Source organism: Ceratotherium simum, chromosome 25 (genome assembly GCF_057802395.1).
Source record: "Ceratotherium simum simum isolate JZ-2026a chromosome 25, ASM5780239v1, whole genome shotgun sequence".
Classification (NCBI taxonomy): domain Eukaryota; kingdom Metazoa; phylum Chordata; class Mammalia; order Perissodactyla; family Rhinocerotidae; genus Ceratotherium; species Ceratotherium simum.
The window spans coordinates 9074513-9097805 of NC_141924.1; the positions used below are offsets into that span (position 1 = coordinate 9074513).

The 23293-nt window shown below is 55.6% G+C and overlaps 2 protein-coding genes across 6 annotated transcripts in view; one reads left to right on the top strand and one right to left on the bottom strand.

Annotated features, from left to right (window-relative positions):
* The first annotated feature begins 4311 nt into the window (after window positions 1-4311).
* Window positions 4312-16843, top strand: POLR3H (RNA polymerase III subunit H). Of its 4 annotated transcripts, none has more exons than XM_087448852.1 (7): window positions 4312-4444; window positions 4629-4759; window positions 7112-7208; window positions 12034-12120; window positions 12650-12713; window positions 14113-14314; window positions 15364-16843. In XM_087448852.1, the coding sequence occupies exons 2-7, from the start codon at window positions 4649-4651 to the stop codon at window positions 15415-15417; spliced, it is 615 nt and encodes a 204-aa protein (XP_087304978.1). In that variant the 5' UTR covers window positions 4312-4444; window positions 4629-4648; the 3' UTR covers window positions 15418-16843. The 4 variants fall into 4 exon arrangements, with proteins under 4 accessions (XP_087304978.1, XP_087304979.1, XP_087304981.1 ...); XM_087448853.1 differs by having other exon boundaries at window positions 4335-4494; XM_087448855.1 differs by lacking the exon at window positions 4312-4444 and having other exon boundaries at window positions 4661-4759; window positions 6953-7208.
* ACO2 (aconitase 2) overlaps window positions 16841-23293 on the bottom strand; it is a 52822-nt gene continuing 46369 nt past the window's right edge. For both annotated transcript variants that reach the window (XM_087448850.1, XM_004437908.3), the window contains 8 exons: window positions 23025-23098; window positions 22372-22483; window positions 21316-21438; window positions 20891-21046; window positions 19485-19676; window positions 18861-18993; window positions 17866-17987; window positions 16841-17371 (listed from right to left, as the gene is read on the bottom strand). In XM_087448850.1, coding sequence (XP_087304976.1) covers window positions 17234-17371; window positions 17866-17987; window positions 18861-18993; window positions 19485-19676; window positions 20891-21046; window positions 21316-21438; window positions 22372-22483; window positions 23025-23098 — 1050 coding nt within the window. In that variant the 3' untranslated portion in view covers window positions 16841-17233. The remainder of the gene's footprint in view (window positions 17372-17865; window positions 17988-18860; window positions 18994-19484; window positions 19677-20890; window positions 21047-21315; window positions 21439-22371; window positions 22484-23024; window positions 23099-23293) is intronic.

The following is a 23293-nucleotide window of genomic DNA, read 5'->3' on the forward strand; positions in this document are numbered from 1 at the left end:
TTTATCCAGTCCTCCACTGATAGACAATCATTTGAGATCGGTTCATTACTATCTCCATTTTGCAGAGAGGCAGCTAAGGCCCGGGGAGGTTCATCGGCTTTGCCACAGTTGCTCAGCTGGTGCGCTGTGGCGTGGGAACTCCATGCCCTTACCCACCCACTTGACTCTCCTCCTCCTCCTCCTCCTGGGTTTAGTTTCCAACCCCTATTTCTCCCGCACTCCTACGCTCTTAGCAAGTATTTTGCTATCCTTTTGTTCATTCAAATAACACATATTTACAAGCCCTGACCATCTGCCAGGCACAAGGCTAGGCCAAGACGATGTGGAGGGACACGACAGAGAAGTCCTGTGCTGTCGAGGAGCTTGCAGACTAAGTCTTTGTGTGTTTTTGTAAGCCACCTCACTTCCAGGGAATGATGCAGACAGTTAATAAAGAAGGCTGGTCCCTGTTTTTACTAATGAGGAAACCGAACATGCCAACAACTCCCTGTCGCAATCGTGCGAGCCGAATACTGTAAAAGAAGCCTGGGAACCCCAGACACTGAACTCTGCGATGCCGGCCCCTCCCCCAGCCTGGCCCTCCTCCAGTTTCCCATCTCAGTGAAAGGCCCACCACCCAGCCAGTGGCCACAGCTCTCAGCGCTGGCTCCTTCCACTTCCATCCCCAGGTTATCCACCCTGTCACTGAGACCATCCCCTGGAGACCTCTGGACTCTGCCCAACTTTGCTCTCCACGGCTACCAGGAGAGTAGGCTACCAAGAGTAGGCTCGCTCAGGCCTACTCTTACAGGACCCACCCAATAACGTCCTTCTTGGTCTTCTTGTCTTCATCCCAGCCCCTTCCCGTCCACTGTCCATCCAGCTGATGTGTCACTGTGTCATTTCCCTGTTCTAACCTTGGAAGGCTTCCCTTTGCTGACCTCGGGCTAATGTTGTGGCACGACCCAGTGTTTAGGAGGATCATGGGCTCTGGAGCCTGAATCCCAGCTCTGCCACTAATTAGCTGTGTGACCTTGAATGACCTACTTAACCTCTCTTTGCTTTAAATGAGGTGAAATGAGATAATGAGATAAATGAGAATGATAAATGATAATGAGACAAATTAGCTAATGATAATAATAGCCCCCACCTTATATAGCTGTTGTGAGGATTAAAAGTTTATGAATATTATACTGATAAGGCCCTTAGGGCTGGCCTCATGGCTTAGCGGTTAAGTTCACGCGCTCTCATACTGGCAGCCCGGGTTCGGATCCCAGGTGTGCACCAAAGCACCGCTTCTCCGGCCATGCTGAGGCCGCGTCCCACATACAGCAACTAGAAGGATGTGCAACTGTGACGTACAACTATCTACTGGGGCTTTGGGGAAAAAAAAATTAAAAAGAAAAAAAGGCCCTTGGGATCTGGATCCTGCTTAGTTCTCCAGTTTCACCAATTCACATCTCCCCTATAAATCAGCTAAAATACTTTTGATTCCCTGAGAGCGTCAAATTCTCTCTCTCTCTCTCTGTCCTCTCCCCAACCCCTCTGAGCTGAAGCTGGGCCGGGGACCAGTTCTTCTTCCCCATTGAATCTCTAACAGCTGGGCACATGGTATGTTGAATGAATGAATGAAAGAATGTGAAAATGAATGATTGAATTTGGGTTCTGATGGATGAGTAGGAGTTTTCCAGGTAAAGAAGTGTTCAAGGCAGGGCTATAAAAGGGCTTGCTCTATCTGAAGCTTGGTACCTGTGGGGTTACTGTAAATATTCAATAAGAACGTGATTACCATGGGCCGGCCCCGTGGTTTAGCGGTTAAGTGCGCACGCTCTGCTGCTGGCGGCCCGGGCTCTGATCCCAGGCGCACACCGACGCACCGCTTCTCCGGCCATGCTGAGGCCGCGTCCCACATGCAGCAACTAGAAGGATGTGCAACTATGACATACGACTATCTACTGGGGCTTTGGGGAAATAAATAAATAAAAAAAAATCATTAAAAAAAAAAAAAAAAGAACGTGATTACCAGGGCCGGCCCAGTGGCGTAGTGGTTAAGTGTGCATGCTCTGCTTCAGTGGCCCGAGGGTTCACAGGTTCGGATCCCGGGTGCGCACTGACCCACCGCTCATCAAGCCATGCTGTGGCAGCATCCTGTATAAGGTAGAGGAAGATGGGCACGGATGTTAGCCCAGGGCCGATCTTCTTCGGCAAAAAGAGGACGCTTGGCATCGGATGTTAGCTCAGGGCTGATCTTCCTCACACTCACACAAAAAAGAACATGATTACCTTTTGACCTTGTTCCCAACACAGACACAGATGAAAAGAAGTTAATCTTGTCAATTTGCTGTCTTCTTGTTTAACCTGAGGGGTAATTCAAGGGTCACAAGGGTTTTTGAGCTTCTTTTACAGAAGAAAGAGAATGGTTCAAAGATCACCAGATAACCAGCCCCCCAGCTGCCGTTGACGCCCAGAAGTCAGATTGCCCAGGGGCTTATCTGAAGTGAAAGAAACACGGATTACCCTTTTGTTTCTCTGAAACTCCTCCTCCCCAGCCCCTTAGCTCGATAAAACCCCCTGCTTTCTTCTCTTGTTAAGGCGTATTTGAGAGACTCTATCCTCCTGTCTTCTCATTTTGGCCAATTCGAATAAACCTTTCTCCATCTCTAAGCACAAATGCCTCAGTGATCGGCTTACTGCGCACTGGGCACACAAATTTGAGATTAAGCAGTTTGGTATCACACACTCGGGGCTGGAGGCTCCCAGTGTCTGGAGGACAAAAGGAAAGTGAGGCTGGAGAGGAAGGCTGGGTTCAGTCTAGACCTTTCTGTGACAGTGTGGAGGTTGCTTGCAGGAGAGACTGAGACCAGGAGCTGGGGTGTGTGGCTAAACTTCAGAGGAGCAATGAAGAAGCCCCAACCAGGGCAGTAGCAGTGGGAATGAAATGAAGAGGGAGGATTTGAGAGATATTTGAGAGAAATAATTTATATAATCTCCTAAACACTTTTACCAAATGCCTCCTAAGAATGATGTTAGGGGATTGTGGGAATAAAAAGCTGAAGTAGCACTTTCTCTTGTCATCAAGTAGCTCAAATCCTAGGAGAGAGAGATAAACGTATAAATAAAAATATAGATGCAGGGAAGGCCAAATTCAGTATTACTACAGCCAGTCTCATGGAGAGATCTCTGTAAAGAGATCAGCAAATTAAAGCACTATGCATTTCTGAGTGTCTCTGTCATCTACGCAAACCTCTCTCTCTTTTTTTTTTTTTGTGAGAAAGATCTGCCCTGTGCTAACATCTGCCAATCCTCCTTTTTTTTGCTGAGGAAGACTGGCCCTGGGCTAACATCCGTGCCCATCTTCCAACACTTTATACGGGATGCTGCCACAGCATGGCTTGCTGCCACAGCATGGCTTGCCAAGTGGTGCGTTGCTGTGCGCTGGGGGTCTGAGCCGGCGAACCACGGGCTGCCGCATCTGAGCGCACGCACTTAACCGCTTGCGCCACCCGGCCGCCCCCCCAACCTCTTTTTAAGTTTTCAAATTTTTATTTGGTTAAAACACACTACCTAGAGGCAGTGTGGTGTTGAGGTTTAGACAGGGCCCACTTCTATCACTTAGCAGCCCGTGATTTTGGACAAGTTATTGAGTTCTCTCAGCCCATGTTAGCTATCATATGAAGATGAATGGTACTGGAACATGGGGGAGAGAGAACAAGATGGGGCTGGAGGCCTGGGTAGCGGCAGGGCAGATCCTGCAGGGCCTTGTGAGCTACCACAAAGGTTTTGGACTTTATTATTAGTTCAGTGAGAAGCCACTGAGGTTGTGTTTTGTGCCAATTTATTATCACTTTTCAATTGAGATGTAATCTGCCTACGATTAAATGTGAAGATCTTAAGTGTTGAATTCAATGAGGTTTCAAAATTGTATACAACTGCGTAAGAAAATACAGAATATTTCTATCACCGCAGAAAGGCCCCGCCTGCCCCTTTCCAGTCAATTCTGCCCGTCTCCAGAGTACTGAAGGGTCTAAGCCGATTGTGTTTGCGTTTTCAAAGGATCACTCTGGCTGCGGCGCACGGGACGGCCTGGACCAGCAACAACAGAATGTCACAGGCCAGACGAGAGATGACGGGATTGCCCCGAGGTCGCCTAGCAACCAGAAAGTGTTGTCTGTGGGTTGACCGCTCCGCGAGGGCGGAAAGGGGAAGCCCCGCCCCCCAGGCCCCGCCCACCACGCTCCGTCAAGAGCCAGTAGGCAGCCCCGCCCCGCGCGAGGGGGCGGGCAGAGGTTTCTTATTGGTCGGTTCTCCGGAAGCGACGGGATTCGTAATCTCGGGGAAAGTCTCGCCGCTGCCGGCTGCGTGTGGGTGCGCGGTGCGTGGTGGCGGCGTGTGGCGAGTGGCCCTGTGGCGCGTGGCGGGCAGGGGCGGGGCCGCGCGTCCCCGCGCTGGACCGACGGAACCTCCCGTGAGCCTCAGTTTCCTCTCTTTGCAGTAGCGGAGCATGCTGCGCCCGGGGTATTCCACGCTCTACCGTGCAGCTGCGCTACCGGTCTGGGGTGGGGGGCCTCAGCGATTGGGACGGGACGGAGGGGGCTCGGGGATCCTCACCGCCCCAGGCCCCGGTGCGTGACTGACCCTCCCGTTCCCAGAGCGCCCAGCGCAGGCCGCGATGTTCGTCCTGGTGGAGATGGTGGACACCGTGCGGATCCCCCCGTGGCAGTTTGAGAGGAAGCTCAACGACTCCATTGCCGAGGAGCTGAACAAGAAGTTGGCCAACAAGGTACTGGGCCCACGGGGTAGCTGGCAGGCCCTGGCACGGGAGGGCCCAACACTGCCCACCTGCCCGCTTCAGGCCTGGCCTTGGTCATGTCAAGCCTTGGCCTTGAGCAAGTAGCTTAACGTCTCAGAACACGGTTTCCTCACCCGTGCGTGGGATGGGGGTAATCCTTACCCACAAGGGTGTTGGAGGGAATCAAAAGAGAAATTGGGTTTGAAAAAGGCCGTTGTAACTGAGAGGTGCTAGATTCCACACTTAGAGATTACTTTGCAATCTTAGGCAAGTCATTTACCCCCTCTGGGCCTCAGTTTCCATTTGTAAAATGGAAATAAAAATTGCTGTCCAACCATGCCTTGTTTTTGTGAAGATGGAGGGTAGTTTAGAGTTAACCAATAGGAGATTTATCCATTCATTCCTGCAAGAAAATATTTGTGCACCCTCTATGTGCCAGGCCTGCACACCCTACTGCCAGCTCGTCAGAGGCCTTGCCACTGCCTTTTCTGTCGTCAGCCTCCCTCCTCAGTTATTCTGTGCCATGTTACTCTTTCCTTCTTTGCACTTATACACTCTATGTTCTTATTTGTTGATTTGGTTATTGTTTTTCTCTTTCCTCTGCATTTGTTTATTTGGTTATTGTTTTTCTCTTTCCTCTGCATGAGGGTAGAGACCTTTCCCCACAGTATTCCCCATATTTAGGCAGAGCCTGGCACAGAGTAGATGTTCCATGATTGTCTGTTGATCGAGTGAATGAAACAGACAAGATTCTGCCCTGTAGTATGGTGGGAGAGCAGATATGAATGAGAGGGTCCCACAATTGAGCGCGTGATGACAAGTAGAGGTAAATGCTGCAAAAGATAGGTATCCACAAGCCTGTGGAACGAAGAAACTTCACCTACGATGAGGGAGACAAGTGGCTTTGTTAGGGAGGTGGCACTTGTGCTTGAGCTGAGATCTGATGGAAAAACTAACTAGGGAATTCATTTTTGGGGGGTGGGAGGAGGCTGGGCAGAGAGAAGAGCTGTGCAAGCAGAGGAAACAAAGGCCCTGTGGCAGGAGGAACTATTACACCATCACAGCATGGTGGAGGCTGGTGTGCCCTGGGCAGAGGGAGAGAGGGGAGGGCAGGCTGGAAGGGTGGCAGGAGCCAGGCTGCACAGGGCCTGCAGGACTTCATGGGAGTATTGGTCTTTATTCATAGAACAGTGGGAGGTGATAGGCTGAGAAGGAGCCAGCAGGAGGAAGATTGGCTGTCTTTCTACAGAAGGCAGGTCCCTTCCATAGAAGCTGAGGTCACAGAAGGAGGGTGTCCAGATCTGGGGAGTTGTTGGTGGGGAGAACTCACGGAGTCCTTAGTGGATGGCTTCTAGTAGCTTTGTGAGGTAGAAGGCGAGGGGTCTGTGGGGAGATGAAGTGTGAACATCGTGGAGAGACAAGGTGTGAAGAGTCCAGGAAGGGAATGCAGTCCCTTTGGGGCACAGGTCCTTCAGTGACCTCTTCAGACAAGTCTTCCTGTATTTGAGGTACTGAGTCACTGAGAGGAGGCCACACAGAAGAGGCCTATGGTCCAGCCAGGCTCTGTGCCTCATCGCTGTGATGTCTGGCCAGGACTCCGAGTTCCCTGAGCTTCTTGCTAATCCTTGAATGGTCCTGCAAGGTCTCTGATTGGGAGGTGATGACACTGGTGGCAGATAAGCGGACACCAAGTGGACAGTTGTTTAGAGCACCGTGGGGTGGGGATGGGGCATGGGCTCTTCTCTGCCCAGTCTCAGGGCCTTGGCCATGTGTCACTCTTCCAGCCTCAGTCTCTGTGGCCACATCTGTGTGAGCAGAATGGAGATCAGCTGTGGTTCTGACGCTCACTGGGCTGTGGGCTCCAGTAGGGACTTGGGGACGTTGGAAAGTGTAGTTTAACCAGGCTTCCCCTACTACTGATCTGTACTAGTAACAGCAGTGATCCTTGATCGGTGATTATTATTTCTAGCATGTGAGCCAGGTACTGGGATAGGGGCTTCACATCCGTTCTCCCTCTTTATTTAACAACCCTGCAGCCTGGTTTGTCCATTTTTGCAGATGAGGAAACTGAGGCTCAGAGAAGGACCTTGGAGGTCACACAGTAAGTGGTGGAGCTGGCACTGTGAGCTGGATCTGCCTTGTCAGAAAAGGCCCTGCTCTTCCCAGAGCTCTGCATCCTTCCAGGGTTTCTTCCCCGTGGTCACCTCAGGCAGTGTCCCAGCTCACTTCCCACTGTAGAACGGGGATAGCCAGACCTGCAATGTGGTGGTGACAGTCTCAGGAGAGACGCCTGAGAGCTGGGCCTCGGGGTCACTGTGTATGTGCGTACACGGACGCACACAGGTTGTGTACAACGTGGGACTCTGCATCTGTCTGTTCGACATCACCAAGCTGGAAGACGCCTACGTGTTCCCGGGGGACGGCGCGTCACACACCAAAGGTGGGTGCCCTCTCCTCCTGGGGCATTGGGTTTCTTGGGGCTCAGTTTTCGGTGGTGGGAGTCCTGGTCTGGGTGTTGGGAGATCTGAGGCCTAGTCCTGACTCTGCCAGGAATTGACTGGGTGACAATGGGCAGAATCCTCCCTTCTCTGGGCCTCGGTTTCCCATCTCTAAGAAACGGGAGGTGGACAAGGTGATTCTCAAGGCCCCTCCAGCTCTCAGATTGTGTCTCTGTGTCTGTGCCGCCTTTGGTCTCGTCTGTTACTGAGCCCTGCTCTGCCTGGCGCTCAGGCTGCTCAGTCTGGTGGGAGGTGGTGGCCAGATAGTCGAAGACACTTGGAGTGATCACTGCTAGATGAGAAGTGTGGCGAACAGAGGGAAGCGCACTGCCCCTCCTGGGGAGGAGGCTGGTTGGGGGTGGGGGGCTTTGAGGGGCACTAGGATATAATGGTTAAAAGTGTGGCCTCTGGGTTTAAATCCCAACTCTGCCACTTATTTGCTGTGTGTCCTGAGCAGAATATGTAACCTCTGTGTGCCTCTGTTTCCTCATCTGTCAAATGCAGTTGACAGTAGATTCTATATTACAGGGCTGTTATGAGGATTACTAAATTAATATGTGCCAAGCTCTTAGAACAGGACCTTGGCACATTGCGAGTGCTCAACGGCTTATCCATTTGAATTGTTTCTCCTGGTTCTGTGGGTCAGTGAGGTGGTATTCTTCTGGGCTGGCTTGGCAAGGGCTGGATGGTGCAGGGTGGCCTCACGTGTCTGGTGGTTGGCAGACTGGTTGGTTGGGGGCCTCGGCTGGGATGGCTCATCTCTGCTCCAAGTGATCTTATCTTTCAGTTGGCGAGACTGGGCGCCTGAGTTTTCAAGCCTCTGCTTCTGTCCCATTGGCCGAAGCAGGTCACATGTCTGAGGCCAGAGTCAAGGGCTGGAGAAGAGACTCCACCTCTTGATGAGAGGAGTTGCAGTCACATTGCAAAGGGGTGTGCACCCCGGGAAGGAAGGGGTGGTTAGCAGACCTGGAAAGAGGAGTAGAGGGAGGGTCACCTTGAGAAGAGCTCTCCGAGAGGGAGAAGGAGTGGGGCGTTCTTCACTCTCCTGCCTGGACCCGGCCAAATCGGAAGCAGAGGACAAGGGGGCCACTGACGTGGTTCAGGGCTAGTCAGCGTGTAGACATGTGGCCTGCCACGGCTAGGCCTGCTCGCCTCCCCAGACCTGTGAATCCCAGTCTCTGGGGGTGGGGCCCTGCAGATTGTGTTAACAAGGAGCCGGGAGATTCTCACACAAGGCCATGTTTGAGGAGCCCTGCCCTAGCCCGTACCAGTCAGCCTCTTGGCACAGAGATGTCGAGCATTCCAGAACCTGCCTGGTGTCCATGTCTGGGAATCCAGAGACTTAATTAGTTCACATGGATGCTCTTGTGCCCTGCAAAGAGCCCTGGAAACAGGCTGTGTGTATGCCGACTAGGAGCAGTTTCAGGAGCAGAAAAATAAGACGGGGATGTGAAAACAAGACCACGAGGGCCTCTGTTTACAGAGCAGGACGCCGTCTGTCGAGCTGAGCCTAGTCTCGGCCTTTGGACGGGGGCTTGGGTTGTCCAGGAGAAAGTGGTAAGAGGCACCAGAACTTCAAAAAACACTGAGAGAAAAAAGTTAAATTTGAGGAAATTCTGTCCATTCATTCGGTTATTTCTGCCACTTGGTATAAGATTTCACTGTTGGTTTTCATTATTGCCGACCCCTGTTCACCCCGGGTCCCCTGTGTTCTTGGGAACAAGGTTTGAGGAGCAGAGCACTGGGTTAGGCACGTCACAGGGACCCGGATTTGAATTCTGGCTCTGGCGCCCCGGATGGGGATCTTGGGCAGGTAACTCCACCTCTTGGCCTCGGTTTCCTCATCTATAAAATGGGGTTGACACCTGCAGCTGTAAAGCTCCTCACGGCCTGTTGGGCACCATGCTGGGCAGGTTGTCACGGTGTCGTGGGGGTCCATGGCCGTGCTTCGAGGCTGACCGCCGACCCCAGGCCCCCTCCCCTGCCTTGCCAGGGCTGTGGTGGACGGGGTGCTGAGGGAGGGGCTCAGCACCTGCCCCTGCCTTTGCTTTGAGGATTACTCCTTTGCCGGTTGCCTCCTACTTCCTTCCACTTCTGCCCAGGCCAGGTTGCTTTCCCTCTCTAAGACTCAGTTTCCACATCCGGAAAAATCGTGTACTAATAGTACCTACCTCCTAAAACGATGGTGAGGCGTAAGTGAGAAAAACCACATGAAGCCTCTGGTCTGGCGTCTGGCACACAGTAGGTGCTCACACGATGTTGGCCTTTGTGATTTGTGACACTGGTCCCGATTGGCCACCTTATCCCTTATCACTTAGGGCACTTTTGCCTAGCACCAGCCCCATCTTCTCCATGCCCTCCTGGGGAGCCCCTCCTGACCTGCCCGCCATCCCCGCCCCAGGCTGGATTGGGGCCCGCCCTGAGCTCTAGAGTAGCCTGTCTTCATGCTCACCATTTGCTTTATTCTTTTTTCTTCGTTTTTTAAGTTGTGATAAAATAAATGTAACATAAAATTTACGATTTTAACCGTTTTTAAGTGTGCAGTTCAGTGGCATTAAGTACCTTCACATTGTTGTGCAACCATCACCATCCATCTCCAGCACTTTTCTCTTCCCAAACAGAAACTGTACCCACTGAACACTAACCCCCCATTCTCCCTTCCCCCAGCCCCGGGCAGCCACCAGTCTACTTTCTGTCTGTGAATTTGACTCCTCTGGGGACCTTGCCTGAGGGGATCATGGTATCTGTCCTTGGTTTTTCGCACCATCCGGAGGCAGCCCTCTGTATCCTAGCACGGATTTTACTGAAGCCTACAACTGAGGACAGGGCTTCCTCTTCTTACTGGTCCTGCAGACTCAGGCTTCCCGTCTGCGGGCTAAATATCCCCAGAACTTCAGGTGGGGCTCTTGGGAGGTGGCCCCGAGACAGCACTGTCCTGGCTGGCCCTCCAGCTCGTCTGCGGCCTCCTTTTTTTAAACTGTGATATAAATCACCTACCATCAAAGTCACCCTTTCAAGCATACACTTCAGTGGGTATTAGTACATCCACAGAGCTGTGCAGCCATCACCACTCCAATTCCAGGACATTTCATCACCCCAAAAAGAAAGCCCGCTAGCAGTCACTCATTCTCCCCTCCCCCCAGCCCCCGGCAGCTGCTACTCTGCTGTCTGTCTCAGGGTTTGCCTCTTCTGGACATTTCATAGAAATAGACTCACACAAGATGTGACCTTTGTGTCTGGTTTCTTTCACTGAGCTTAATGTTTTTGAAGTTTATCCACGTCGTCACATAAATCAGTACTTCATTCCTTTTTGAGGCTGAATAGTATTCCGTTGTATGGGTTTATCATGTTTTGTTTATCATTCGTCTGTCGATGGACACTTGGGTTGCTCACCACGTCATTTTGGGTGTGGTGGTTCCAGACTGGAGCTCCCTGGGTGCAGGATCGTGTGTTGTCCTGCCCGCCTAAGCCCAGTGCCCAAGCCAAGCATGGCACAGCCCTCATGGAGGCTCTGGGGATGTGGTGAACTGAACTGATGTTGGGTCGTATGGGGGACAGGGTTTTCTGTCCTGTGGGTAAGTGCCTCTTGGCTGCCCTTACCTGCTCTCCAGGTCAGCATGAGGCTCCGTCATCTTCCTGATGGCTCAGATGTTTCATGCTTGTCTCCTCACAGGGGGAGAGGGGCCACCAGCTGCCCACTCCCCTTTCCCCACACCTTCCTGCCCAGTGGAGCCAGGGGAAGCAGCCTGGCAGGGAGCTGGGGGCCAGGTGGGCCCTGCTGTCCTTGGGGCTCGGCTGGCAGATGAGGTAGCTGAGGGTGCTGCTGGTGGAAGCCTGTGTTTGGGGATTAAACCTGTTCGAGAAAGGCAGATTCGACCCCATGGCTCTGTGTGGTGGTCCAGAAGGACTTGGAGTCTCCCTATGGCAGAACAGGGCAGAACGTGAGCAGGTTACCCAGCCTCTCTGAGCTGCTTCCTCATCCTTACAGTGAGGAGGCATGACAGCTGACACAGGTGGATGGTGATGGGCACTCGGCGACCGGCAGGGGGCAGCCTCATGGTCCTTCTCTAGCCCTAGGGGTGTTCAGACCAGTGATGGACATCCCCTTCGGGGCTTTAAGCAAGAGGCAGGAGTGACAAGGTGATGGCTTCTGCCAGACCCTGTGGTTAGAGTCTATGATGTGGGCACAGACCTTACCTGATAGTTTCCTTGGGGTCTGGTGAATGGGGACCACCTAGGGCGGGGCCCAAGAAGCCCCAGAGGCATTTTTGCTGGGTTATCAGCTCTGCCTCCCCCTGCGTAATTTCAGGGCGTTTTTAGCATCCCGTTCCAGGTCAGAGCTGTGCCCGGGGCAAGCCTCGCCAGTCAGCGGGAGTCGGGCACTTGTTTCCAGACGTGGCTCTCTCTGCCAGTTGCTTCTGTCGTCTTTAGAATTTAAAGGAGAGAGCCCGGAGGAAGGTCGGAATTGAAGTTGGAGTCATCGATGGCCCAGAATCTGGGCTCAGGTGTGACTTTCCTAACGGATTTGGGAGCCAGCCTTCAGTTCCAGGCTGCTGCTGCTGGCCTCTTACAGGCGCCGAGCTGTGGCCTTGTGGGGGCCGGGGTGAGTCCAGCTCAGCTGACGGGTCTAGGCCCGCAAGGCCACTTGGCCCACAGCCGGGCAGGCTCCTAGAGCAGCCACGGGGCCTCTGGGTCTGTCTGCTGGCGTGAGGGTCAGAACAGCCATTCCTCATGTGCTCATCACTGACCTACCTTCTTCATTTCCAGTCCATTTTCGCTACGTGGTGTTCCATCCATTCCTGGACGAGATCCTGATTGGAAAGATCAAAGGCTGCAGCCCAGAGGGAGTGCACGGTAATGGCGGCCCTGCCTCCTCAGATGAGACCCGGGAGCATGTTGGGGACAAGTGGCCAGGCCGGCCTCCCTTTAGCTTCTGTGCTGGGCCGCATGGTCAGAGGATGGGTCAGATACAGAAGCAGAATCTTCTCGTGTCAGAGAAGTTTGTGAGCAGGGGGAATACTCAGCCCCCTCCCGAGTGCCTGTAACAGGGAGGACCTCGCCAGCTGTGGGCTTCACCAGGAGGCCACAACTCAGGACCTCAGCGTGGGCACTGGAGCTGCTGGAGGTGACTCGAGGTCCTCGGCACCCACTGGTCCCTGTTGTGTGTGGTGTCCACCTCAGGTTGTGGTGGCTGCTCCGGTTGTGTGAGTGGCACAGGCAGAGGCGTGGGGCTCTGAGGTGGGGGAGGCACCCAGATTTCCATGGTGACACCTGCCCCACAGGCAGCACAGGGTAAAGGGCTTGCCTGTCGAGTATCCAGACCCCTTGTTTAAACTGTCCACTGTGAGCCCCCGTCCCATGTTGGCACCTTCGTTTCTTCCAGTCTCTCTAGGATTCTTCGATGACATTCTCCTTCCCCCAGAGTCGCTGCAGCAGCCAGCCAAGTTGTATCCTCCCAAGGTTAAAGTGGGTCACAGAGGAGTGCAGGCCTCTCGAAAGGGTGGTCCCCACTCCTTGGGGTGGTCCTATCCTGTGATCCGATGCTGCTGGCCTCTGTGCCTACCCCTCCAGCCTGCACTTTTGCTCTAGAAACACCAACCTGCCTGTGCTTCCCGCACTGGCGATGGCGTCCCCATGCCCGTGCCTCTGTCTGGGCTCTGTCTGGGCTTGGTTGTGTAGTTGGTGCACTGCAGGCGGGGGACTGTTCACTCTGCTTAGGTTGTCCCTGCAGGAATCATCTCACAGATCACTTCCCTCCAGAGGTTTCCCTGACTGGCTCCCTCCCCTCCTCCCTGATAATGTGAATGGTAGCATAGGCCAGCATTTGAGGGCTAGACTGTGTGGGTCCTGGGTGGGTTAAGTTTCCCTCTGCTGGCCTCCCCCGTTGTCCCCATCCCAGCCCTCATCCTGCTGCACCGGATTGTCTGTTTCTGCGGGTCCTCACTGAGACTGCTCACTAGGAGGGACCCCATTCTGTCACGACTGTACCCGCAGTGCGCAGCACAGGACCTGGCACGGAGGAGAGGCAGGACCCATGCGCAAGGCTGCCACTAGAGGGCAGCATGGCTCCTGTGGACTCGGAGGAGCTGGCCGGCCACCCTTTGGTTTGGCAGGCAGCTCCTGCTGGGTCTTCGCAGGGTGGGGGTGCGGTCTGTGTGTAATTCCAGAATTTGTCAGAAAACCTGGCCCAGCCTGCTGGTCCTCTCTTAGGCCGTGGGTGTTAGGGCAAGTGACCTCCCATCCCACCGCTGTCCTCTTGAAAACTGGGAAAGTCCCTGTGCCGCTTGCTGGTCAGAGTGTCACGAGGTGTGGATGGAAAGGGGTGTGGAATCGCACTGCGCAAAGGACACAGGATGGCTTTAGCTGGCACTGAGGGCCGACTGTGGGTCCTGTGGAAAGCACTTTCTGTGGGTGCTCCTTTGTTAGCTCCTCACCACAGGCCTGTTTGACAGATGGGGACCCTGAGGCACTGAGAGGTGGGCCTGGCCCCACGTCATAGCTGGTGGGTGCTGGAGCAGAGGTCTGAACTTGGCAGTCGGCCTCTGAGAGAATGCGTGGCAGGGAGGGGACCCTGGGCAGCAAGAGGCCATGGTCATTCTGTCCTGAGAGGAGGAACTCGTGCTCTGTTCTCAAGCCCCCTTCCTGCTCCCATGTCCTGGGGATGTGTGTGCGTGCTTGGCCAGGCGCCCGTGTTCCCAGCCTGGGGCCTGCTTTTCCTGTGACTTCCCAGCCAGAGTGATCTTAACCTGGGACTGATTTTCCTGGGGATGGGTGCTATGGGAGTTCCCCCATCCTCAGGGGCTCCCCCATGGCCTGGTTGTTGCCTTGAACTTGGGCCCTGCCCAGCGACGAGGCGGAGCAGGTGTGGGTGTGGGAGTACGAGACAGAGGAAGGAGCGCACGACCTGTACATGGACACCGGCGAGGAGATCCGCTTCCGGGTGGTGGACGAGAGCTTTGTGGACACATCCCCCACTGGGCCCAGCTCAGCAGAGGCCGCCTCTTCCAGCGAGGAGCTGCCAAAGAAGGAGGCTCCGTACACACTTGTGGTGAGATGGCCTACTGCCGCTGCCCAAACCTCAGGGAACCGTGTGGTGGGAGAACCAGCAGCGAAGCGGCAGGGGAGCCGCTTCCTTGGGTGCTGACTTGGGGTTCCACTCCTAGACCCACCCTACAGCAGGTCAGAGTGCAGGTCCCCGTTGTGTGGTCGTGGGCGGTCACTTCTCCCTGGGGAGCCTCGGTTTCTGCAGGCCTGGGCAGCAGTCCTTGCGCTGAGGTGGTGAAGCTGCCGTGGCTATTGGGGAGGGTGGGCAAGTCAAGACTCCTGCCTGCAAGAGGGACAGAGCCCAACCTGGATGACAAAGCTACTGATGAATGGGCTGAGGGAGAAGGAAACCAAGGAAGGGGCTTGGGAGTCAAAGCCCTGAGAGCAAGGTAGGGCTTCAGGGAGGGGTGACCCTCTGTGCGTGGGCCTGAGGCGCCATGGGAGCTGCGGCTGGCCAGGTCTGACCTGGGTTCCTTTTGTTTCTCACCCTCTGGAAACCAGACAGTGACACATGAAAGTGGAGTTTCAGGGGCTGCTGGTAGGGTTTACTGGGGTACAGTGGGCCCTTTTACAGTGGTTCGCTTTTAGGGCAGCTGTGTCTTGGTCAGAAATCTGGTGGCCCAGGGCATCACCTCTGCATGTAGAGGCTGGTGCGCAGTCACTAGGCCTTTCTAGCAGCTCAGGAAGGCACGCCTAGGACTGGCTCACCGGTGCCTGTGTCTTGGCAGCCCTGGGGGTGAGGCAGGATACCTGACCCTGCTGAGGCCTTGGGGCCAGGGGCTGTGCCCTCAGAAAACCAGTGCTTTCCTTACAGGCCTCAGGAGAGGTTGGGGCAAGAGGGGAGTCTGGGCTGTGTACACCCGTGTGCCAGCTGGGAGCACTGGTGTGGCTCCTGGTTTTCCCCAAAGCCTCTGGGCTAGTGTGTGCCCCACCCTTCCTTTTGCCTCTGTTGGGCCTGCTGGGTGCCCAGGAGGGGCCCCCTTTGTCTCTTGTCTGAGTTGGCTTATGCCCTGAAGGTAGCTGAACTATGCCTGTTCTCTCTCTCACTGGCAGGGATCCATTAGTGAGCCGGGCCTGGGCCTTCTCTCCTGGTGGACTAGCAGCTAGCTGTGGGCCTGACAGTGGACCCCGCCCAGTCCGGCAGACCTGCCCCAGCCCTCGGGAAGGTGGTGCAGCTGGCTGCGAAGACAGCAGTAGCTTCTGCAGATGCTGAGGAGTCGAGTCTGCGCCCTGCCAGGTTGACCACTCCCCCACCATCCTGGCCCTGCTCTTGCTCCTGGAGCTACCCCTGAAGTCCCACTGTCCCCGTGGACTTGTGCCTCTCGGTGACAGCAAAAACAATAAAGACAATAAACAACGGCAGCGTCAGTCAGGGAGAAGCTATCCTGTCTCAAAGACCCAAGGTCACCCAGTTGCCACAGCTGGGACAGCGTGTCTTTTCTTACCTCAAATCTCTTCTGGAGATGACCCCCACTAATGGCAGGACATAGGGGCTGAGATCCCGGCTGCCTCAGGCTGGGCTCTGGGCTGGCTGAGCTTGGTGGCTGCATAAAGTAACACAGCAAGAGGCTGGCCTGGGGTAGCTGCCCGTTGCCGGTAAGAGTCTGACCTTTAAGGGACAACTGCCTTCCTTCCCACCAGCACGTGGAAGGTGGTGGGGCCTGGACTCAGCCAGACCAGCTCCATCAGGAAAGTGGAGGCTGTGGGCTTTGCTGGCCCAGGGTGAGGGCTGGTGACCCGCTGTCATGCCCCACAGCAAATACAGCAGGAAGCCTGAGGCCAACTGCCACTTTCAGACCTCGGCCACACCAGAAGCACCCTGTGGGTCTGCTGGTGATGCCAGCTCCTGGCACAAGGGCAAGCACCCCATTGTTTAGTCAGCAGAATGGCTTTGCCAGATGCCTCATGCCCCTTCACTCACTTCTGTGGGACCAGGACACTTGTTTGTAGCACCCACCAGATGCCATGTTTCTGTCAGGCAAGTCTTGTCCTGGAGAAGGGGCAGGGGCCTCCGTGGAGCCTGCCTCCTGCCCTCACCTTTTTTGGCTCACAGGGCACCGGAGTATGGAGGTGTGGGTAGTGCCAGCGGATGTCACTCTGGGGGGAGGAGCAGCTGCAGAACAGTGCCTGCCACCACCTCATGCTGAGGGGCAGAGGATGGTACACGACAGACCAGCTGTGACCTTGGACAGGGTGGCCTGTAAGATGGGCTCTGCCCACCCTCGGTGTTTGGAGGGCTAACTAACTCAATGCCCTCCAACGGGGAAGGAGGTGGCTCCATCTTGGGCTCAGTCCCCCTGATCCACCAGAATGTGGCGGGGTTGGGGAGGCTGCCCTGCAGGCAGAAGTGGATTAGGACAGGGAGGTGGGGCAGAAAAGAAGTGGCAAGTCTGCTGGCTCACGTCTCGTTTGCTGCAGTGACACGTCCACCATGGTGTGGCTACCAGGGGCCTCCACTAACTTGGCTGCAAAGACCCACCCTGAACCCTGGAGTTGATAACAGCACAGACACCAACCATACACACACAGGAACAGTCACTGAATCTGAATTCTTATTTTCCTTGCAAGAGCAAAAGGTTCCTTAAAATCCTTCAGCCACGAGTGAAATGATCAGGCAGGAGAAAAACTTTAGATGGGAGTCTTGTCATCAAAAATAAATAACAGTTGCATGGAGCTGCTCAAGATTTGAATCAAACTAAAAACAGGAAGGCAGTGGGGCTGAAACATTAAGAAACGCCCCAACCCGTGGGTCACTCGTGGGCTGAGGGAGGGGAGGGCAGGTAGCCCGGCCACACCATCATGGAGCAGGCAGCCAAGGCTGGATTGATCAGATCCAGTTCTGATGACACGTGGAACTGCACTTGTGGCACCAGAGCCGGGTCCGAGGAGCAGGGCAGGTGGTGGTGGGTGGCAGAGCAGGACCTCACTGGTGCTGCAGCTCCTTCATTCTGTTCAGAGCACTGCCGGCGCGGAACCACTCGATCTGAGTCTCGTTGAAGGTGTGGTTCAGGAGGATGGTCTCCTGGGTCCCGTTGGGGTGCTTGATGATGCATTTCAGGGGCTGTACGGGAAGAGGTGGTGTGGGCCAAGTGGCTCCTAGGAACATGGCCCTTGGTTCTGCTTGAGGGTCAGGAAGGTGGGGTACTGCCCTGGAGCCTTGGGGGCCGGCAGGAAAATCAAGTCCTAAGCCTGGTCTGGGCCTGGGTGGCCATGGTAAGACCTGGGTGGCAACCAAAGGGTACTCCTGGGGCCAAGAGGGTCCTGCTGGGCATGGGCTGGGCATTAGCCCAGCCAGGGCTAATGAGCACATTGTAGGAGGGCCTGAGCTGGCTCCACCCTGGTCTCTGGGAAGGTACTTCCTTCCCTCTCTGGGAGGTTGCCTGGAGAATTTAAGGGCCCTTCCAGCTGGAACAAAGGCTCATGGGAAGAGGTGCACATGGGGCCAGGTATAGAAGGAGAGGAAGCAAAGTGGCTGCCCTCTACCTTCCCCCCTACTCAAGAGGGCCCCAGGGGAGCTGGGCTGACCGACCCACCCTCCTTCCCTGGCCCCCTGACCTTGCCGGGGGCAAAGTCCTTCAGGCCCTGGATGGTCAGCTTGTCCACGGGGTGAATCTTGTTGTAATCTGCTGGGTCAGCGAAGGTGAGAGGCAGCAGGCCCTGCTTCTTCAGGTTGGTTTCTGGAAGGCAGAGGGCACACTGAGTCCACAGCAGGCAGGGCCCTGTCCCTGCTTCTCTGCACAGGGAATCTCACCAGCCCAGAGAGCTTCCTTTACTTTTTTTTTTTTGGTGAGGAAGATCAGCCCTGAGCTAACATCAGTGCCAATCTTCCTCTCTTTTGTATGTGGATCGCTGCCTCAGCATGGCTGAGGAGTGGAGTAGGTCCACGCCTAGGATTCGAACCCACGAACCCAGGCCCCCAAACCAAAGCACACTGAACTTAACCACTGTGCCACAGGGCTGACCTGAGAGCTTCCTTTTCTAAGTCCGGTTAGGGCTCTAGGAGAAATACCCTAGTCCTGCCACCTGGGGACAAACCTGGGGTAGTGACTACTAGGACCAGGTCGGCTGCACTCCCAATGTTGCGCCTTTTGCTAGGACCTTATGCAAGTGTGTGTTGGTGCTTGTGTCTCCGTAAGGCCTTCCTGATAAACGTTCACAGTCAGAAAACACAATTTGGGGGCCAGCCCAGACCCCGGGCATGGATCGACGCATTGCTTGTCAGGCCATGCTGTGGTGGCATACCATATAAAGTAGACGAAGATGGGCACAGGTGTTAGCCCAGGGCCAGTCTTCCTTGGCAAAAAAAAAGGATTGGCATTGGATGTTTGTTAGCTCAGGGCTGATCTTCCTCACACACACACACAAAAATACATAATTTGACTCTGTGTCCTGGATTTCAACTGCTTAGCTCTACAAGTGGGAAAGCAAGACCACTGCTTGCCTGAGGTGGGCAGCTGTGGGCGTTCGACTCAACACAAATCTGCAGGGGCAGAGGCTGGGCTGTGTGGCTGTGGTGGAAAATGGGAGCCAGGCATGTGGCTCCAGCTCACCGTGGATCCTTGCGAAGCTCTTGGTGATGATGGCCCGGCCCCCGAGGTGGCGAGGCTCCAGCGCTGCGTGCTCCCGGCTCGAGCCCTCGCCATAGTTCTCATCGCCGACCACCACCCACCGGATGCCATGTTTCTGTCCGATAAGTGAGGAGCCAGGTTATGAGGGAGAGGAGGGCACTGGCCCCACCTGCCCAGCCCCTGGGTTTCCTGAGGCTCACAGGTCAAGGGGCTTGAGAGGCCCCTCACTTGCTCCTCAAGGGCAGGTGAAGTCAGAGGTGAATCAGGCCCAAACCAGGCCCTGAGGGGACAGAGGTGATCAAACATGGGCCCTGCCCCTCTGCAGTGGGCATGGGGAGGTATGGCCCAGCCCTCAGTGCTCAGCAGAGAGGCAGGCTGTGGGTGCAGGGCCACAGTGTGGGAGCAGAGCCCAGAGCAGTGGGTACACGGTGAGGGTGACAGACACAGGACTGCCTCTGAGGCACAGGGACACCCTTCAACTGCAGAGCCGTTGATGTGGGCTCCTGGGTGGGGAGCACCCCTTCCCTGGACCACCCACCCTGCCCCACCCAGCCATGAGGAGGTGTCAGAAGACCCCCATGCCTGCCCCCACCAACTCTGACCCACCTTGTAGTAGCGGGCAGTGTCAGGGACAGGACCAAACTCCTGGGTGATGGCATTGCGCACGGAGTTGGCTTTGCCGTTTTCAACGTTAATGGCCCCAATGAGCAGATTATTGGAGATATTGTCCAGGTGCCCACGGAACTTGAGCCAGGGGCCAGCAGCTGAGATGTGGTCAGTGGTACACTTCCCTTTGACCTTGGGTGGATGAGCAGAGGACAGAAGTCAGGGCAAGGCCCCTGAGGGCTGGATGAAGGGAGAAGCCCTCTGGAGACAGGCAGCAGGCCCCAGTGGCTGGACCCAGGAAGGGAGACAAGAGAAGCACGTCAGGCTTTGGATACGTGGTCTGCAGTCCTGGCATCGCCACACTGGGGCCAAGAGGCCTCCGGCAAGGCCGTCACCCACCCCTCCAAGGCCTCGGCTGCTCAGTGAGGTCTCCAGGACAGGACATTCAGAGAGGGCGGAGGCTGGACAGGGCACAGATATGTCTGCTCACCCACGCTTCAGGCCTAGGCCCCCAGGTAAGAGAGGCCCAGGCTGGAAGAACAGCTATAGACCTCATCTCAGACACAGAGAGGGGAGCCCGGGGATGTATCCAGGACCTGGCTGGTGACTTATCAGTTTCTTTTTTTTTTTTTCTTTTTCTTTTTTTCTGTGAGGAAGATCAGCCCTGAGCTAACATCCGATGCCAATCCTCCTCTTTTTGCTGAGGAAGACTGGCCCTGGGCTAACATCCGTGCCCATCTTCCTCTACTTTATATGGGACGCCACCACAGCATGGCTTGACAAACGATGCATCAGTGCACGCCCAGGATCCGAACCCGTGCGGCCAGCAGCGGAGCGCTCGCACTTAACTGCTGCACCACCAGGCCGGCCCCTGATCAGTTTCATCTTATCATGTGGGCTTATTACTGGCTGCGTCACCACCTGGAGACTCCTTGGTAAAAATAAATTCATGTCTGACATGGGTCTGAGGCCTCTGGCCACACCACAAAGGCTCATGTCAGCTCAGCTCCCAAATACAAGCCACACCTACTAACAACCAACTGGGGGAACAGAGAAATCAAGGGCTTCTGGAGCCTAGCTGGTCAAGCCGGAGGGGTACAGACCTGCTGTGCAGGGTCACACGTGCTCTTCCTGCCCTCCCTGTGCTGCATTCACTTCCCACACCACTGGAGGTGGCCCTCACCAGCTGCAGCCAGATGGCTGAGAGCCCCAGATAGCAGCTGGCCAGATCCAGCTCTGCCTGCGCTCCTCTGCAGCCAAACCTCCCTTCCAGCCCCCCACCCTAATCCTGACCTTCTCCTCCACCGGGGCGCAGGGGAGGATGCGTGGTCTCACAGCCCTTCCTGCTGATCAGGGAAGGGTGCCCCGGCAGGATGGCGCTGTTCCCCAGGCCCCTCGTTGCTGACCTTGATGAGGATTTGCAGATCCTCCAGGTCTTTGCCGTCCCACTTGTCAAAAGGCTCCAGGAGCTGCAGGCGCTGGCTGGTGGGGCTCACGTCCACCCGCTGCCCGCTGCTGTCCTTGGGGGGGTGCTGGTAGGTGTCCTGCCCAGGGTCGAACTCCTACAGCAGGGAACAGGGACAGGGACACGCTGGGTGCCGAATCCTCAGTCCCCACATGGACGAGCTCTCCCCCCTGCTCCAAGCCTTTCCCTGCCAGTGAATAAAGCTGCTCCATTCTCACTGAGAGGGCCAGCCCTGCCTGCCCAGCATGGGCAGGGCCGAGGTCTTGGGATGTTGGGAAGGAAGTATCTTGGTTACACAGCAGTCAGCAGTTGCCTGAGGCCCCCAGGCGCGGCAGGTAAGAGCAGAGGGTGGCGGTGCCTGCTCACCGCTTGGGGAAGTTCATCTGCATCCGGAGCCTCCAGCCTGAACTTCTTGCCATCCTTGCCGGTCAGGAAGTCAGTCTCTGGGTTGAACTTGAGGGTGCCAGCAATGGCCAGGGCTGTGACAATCTGAAATGGAGGCGGCCAGTTTGTTGGTTAGCATCAATCACTACTCCTGTGCCCCACCCCAGCAGAAGCCTAGACCAAAACTGAGAATGGAACCCAAGACTCCCCAGCCTCCATTTCCAGGTGGTCCACAGACCCCGCTTCCCCTCAGAGGCTGGAGCTGCAGGAATGTCTCTGGGACCACGGGCCATCGGGCCTGCAGAGGACTCATGAACCCCAAGAACAGTTGGCCTCTACCATTCCCCACCAGGGCCTGGGCCTCAGTGCCCTCCTCAAGCTGTGCCACCCTGGACCAGGAGAGGCCCAGCACCCTGGAGAAGCCCTGGCATAGAAACGCTGCTGGGATGAAAATGTTCCCAAACGGGTAGCACACTGAAAACATGGAAGAGGCCGTCTCTTCACTCAGTTTTAGCAACACTGGAACACTCGTACAAGATCAAGTCAAGAAAGACCGGCCAGGTGCCGACCATGCTGAGGCTGAATCTCCACTAAGCACCTGGAGTGCCTGGCTCACTCGATGTTCACTGTAACAACGAGGCCTCCTGCCCGGCAAGTGCTTTCCATACTCGCTCATGTAATCCTGACAGGATCCTGGGGCGCAGAGAAGGAAAGTGACTCGGCCAAGCCCACACGGCTGGGTAGAGGCAGGGCTGGCGTTTGTCCCAGGTGGTGATTTCCAGCTCCTGTCTATGACCGTAACTGCACTGAACAACACCTCGGACTCCTGGGATGGGAAGCGGGCCAGGCAGGGGCACCACAGGAGCGTGACGTGTGAGGCCAGCAAGGCCTGTGGCTCTCGGTTTCTGCTCCGACAGCCCCTTGCCCTGCAATGCTAGCCCTCCCTCGGCAGCCTATCTCTCCCTACCTCCCCTGACCGGCCAGGGGCAAAGCCCCCAGAGGCAGTCCAGGCTAGGGCCTGGCTGGGCAGAGCCTCACCTCCGGGGACGTGACGAAGGCATGGGTCTCGGGGTTTGCATCGTTGCGGCCCGTGAAGTTCCTATTATAGGAGGTGACGATTGTGTTCTTCTCCCCCTTCTTGATGTCCTTTCTGCCAGGTCAGAGGGAATAAGGTCAGGGATGTCTGACCTTGTCACCTGGCCCACCCTGCCTAGCTCATGACAGAGGAAGGAGAAATGGAAAGACCCTGAAACAATCACCTCCTCACTGGGACTCACACATCAGAGCAGGAGGAAACCTCAGGGATCACTGAGGTTTGCTTGAAACCACATGTAAGGCAGAGGCAGAGCCCAGATTGAGGCCTGCGTTTCTTGACCTGGGGCCACTGTCTCCTTTCAAATGGCTCCGTCAGAGCCCTCGGCTGTGTCATTAGGATGAGGCCTCTTTGGATTCTTCCTTCTAGCCCAGGCTTCAGCCAGTGGCCACTCAGTGCCACTGTGGGGCTCCTCCTCTTTACTTCCAGCCCAACTTGCCAGTCCTTTCTGGAAAAGTCTTCTAATGTACAACAGCCCCTGAAGCTACAGGCTTTCGGTTGATTCTCTTCTCTCTGCCCTAGTAACGTCTCCCCTCAACATCTGAGGCTCTATACCCCAGGACACAAGGGGCTGTCCTATCAAAGATGCACCTCTCACCTGTCCCACTGGCCAATGCAGGGGCCACAGGCGTTGGCCAGGACGATGCCACCCACATCCCTCAGGATCTGTGCCTGTAGGGGAGAGAGGAGGACAGGGAATTGTCATGGGCAGGCTAGTGGCTGATGGAAAAGAATAGTTCGGCAGCCTGAGGATGAAGAGCTGTACTGGAACCCTGGGGCAGCTGCTGGGACCTGTACCAGCCCTGGCCAATAAGGCTGTGGCTTGTCCCACCCTGAAGCCACATTATTCAGTGGTGGGGTGGGGAA

Bases quoted from the DNA above. Each gene is read 5' to 3' on its own strand.
- POLR3H (XM_087448852.1), top strand. From the start codon at position 4,649: ATGTTCGTCCTGGTGGAGATGGTGGACACCGTGCGGATCCCCCCGTGG. The intron at 4,760-7,111 runs GTACTGGGCCCA...GGACGCACACAG, and splicing joins ACAAGAAGTTGGCCAACAAG to GTTGTGTACAACGTGGGACT. The intron at 7,209-12,033 runs GTGGGTGCCCTC...CTTCATTTCCAG, and splicing joins CGGCGCGTCACACACCAAAG to TCCATTTTCGCTACGTGGTG.